Below are 1,222 nucleotides of genomic sequence, written 5' to 3'. Positions count from 1 at the left end.
CTGGTTCTGGTTCTGAAGTCAGCAGGTCTTTATTGAAGCAGCAGCTTGTTGGCTTTAATATTCATGAGAATCTTTTGCTGGTTCTGTTGGACTGGTTCACCTGCATCCTGTTGGCTTCAGCTCATCTTTTATTCTTTATTCAGTTTGTGGGAATGCAGTTTGTCAAAGATCAGCTGTGATTTTCTGGCCTCAGCTCTGAAGTCCAACAGCCTCCATCTGACAGAACTGGACCTGAGAGGAAACAACCTGAAGGACTCGGATGTTCAGAAGCTGAAGCGTTTTGTAGAGACTTTATGGTAAGTAAATGTTTGTAGTGAGTCCAGCTGCTGTCAGCATATTGAACTAAACCCAGTTGACATCGAAGCAAAGCTCCAGTGTTCCCAGTAAAGCTGCAGCTTCTCAGTGGTTCAGGCTTCCTGATTGGACACAGAGACAGCAATCAGCCAATCAGAGGAGCAGCAGTGTTCCTGTGTTCCTGTGTTTGTGTTGGTGTGAAGATGAGTGTTGTTGCTGTGTCCATGTCTGCAGGAAGTCCAGCTGGACTCCAGTGTCCAGCCGTCCAACATGTCTAGAGACAGTGGTCCTCATTCATCAAACTGTGGCAGCAGCAGATCTGATCTCAGATCTGCTTGTTCTCTCAGTTCAACAGGAAACAACTGATCAGGTTCATCTTGGTCACAGCTCTGAGATCAGTCTGACTGCAGCCTGGAAACCATCTACTGGATGTGCTGCGTCACTGACTGCTGCTGGAGAGGCTGGAAACACTCACTCATCTGATCTCTCCTTCCTTCTTCTCTCTGCAGGATCTGATCTCTGTAGAGAATGGTCTCTGTGTCCTGCTGATCCTCAGAGGTTGAAGCTGCAGCAGTTTGAGTCTAAAGAGACTCTGACTGGATCCTGATGATGACCTCTGACCTCCAAGATTTTCCTCCTGTTTATTTTCTCATGTCTGTCATTTAGTGTCTGATATTGTTTGTCTCTTTGGATCAATAAAGATCCGATTCAAACTGGGCTCCATTTAGAGGCTTCATGGAGTTTTGATCTGAACTGGATTCAACTGGAAAGTTGATCTTTTTTCTCTCTGATTCATTTTCATACTGGATTCAGCAGATGGTTGAGAAAGAGAGAGAATAAAGAGCAAACGATGGAGCGATCTCCTTCAGCCAATCAGACACCAGGTGCTGCAGCATCAGTCGCTCTGCTCCTCCTCTGGGCCAATCAA

The 1,222-nt window shown here is 46.1% G+C and overlaps 1 protein-coding gene across 1 annotated transcript in view; it reads left to right on the top strand.

The window, feature by feature from the left end:
* LOC106939507 (protein NLRC3-like) overlaps positions 1-1,013 on the top strand; it is a gene marked incomplete at its 5' end in the record, with an annotated part of 8,717 nt that extends 7,704 nt beyond the window's left edge. The window contains 2 exons of the mRNA XM_015021910.1: positions 144-296; positions 804-1,013. Coding sequence (XP_014877396.1) covers positions 144-296; positions 804-810 — 160 coding nt within the window. The remainder of the gene's footprint in view (positions 1-143; positions 297-803) is intronic.
* Positions 1,014-1,222: the final 209 nt, after the last annotated feature.

The sequence above is a fragment of the Poecilia latipinna genome, unplaced genomic scaffold, assembly GCF_001443285.1.
Source record: "Poecilia latipinna isolate Pla-1442-1.1 unplaced genomic scaffold, P_latipinna-1.0 Scaffold2895, whole genome shotgun sequence".
NCBI lineage: Eukaryota > Metazoa > Chordata > Actinopteri > Cyprinodontiformes > Poeciliidae > Poecilia > Poecilia latipinna.
Note: the sequence above shows the minus strand (reverse complement) of the source record. Positions and strands in the feature narration are given on the sequence as shown.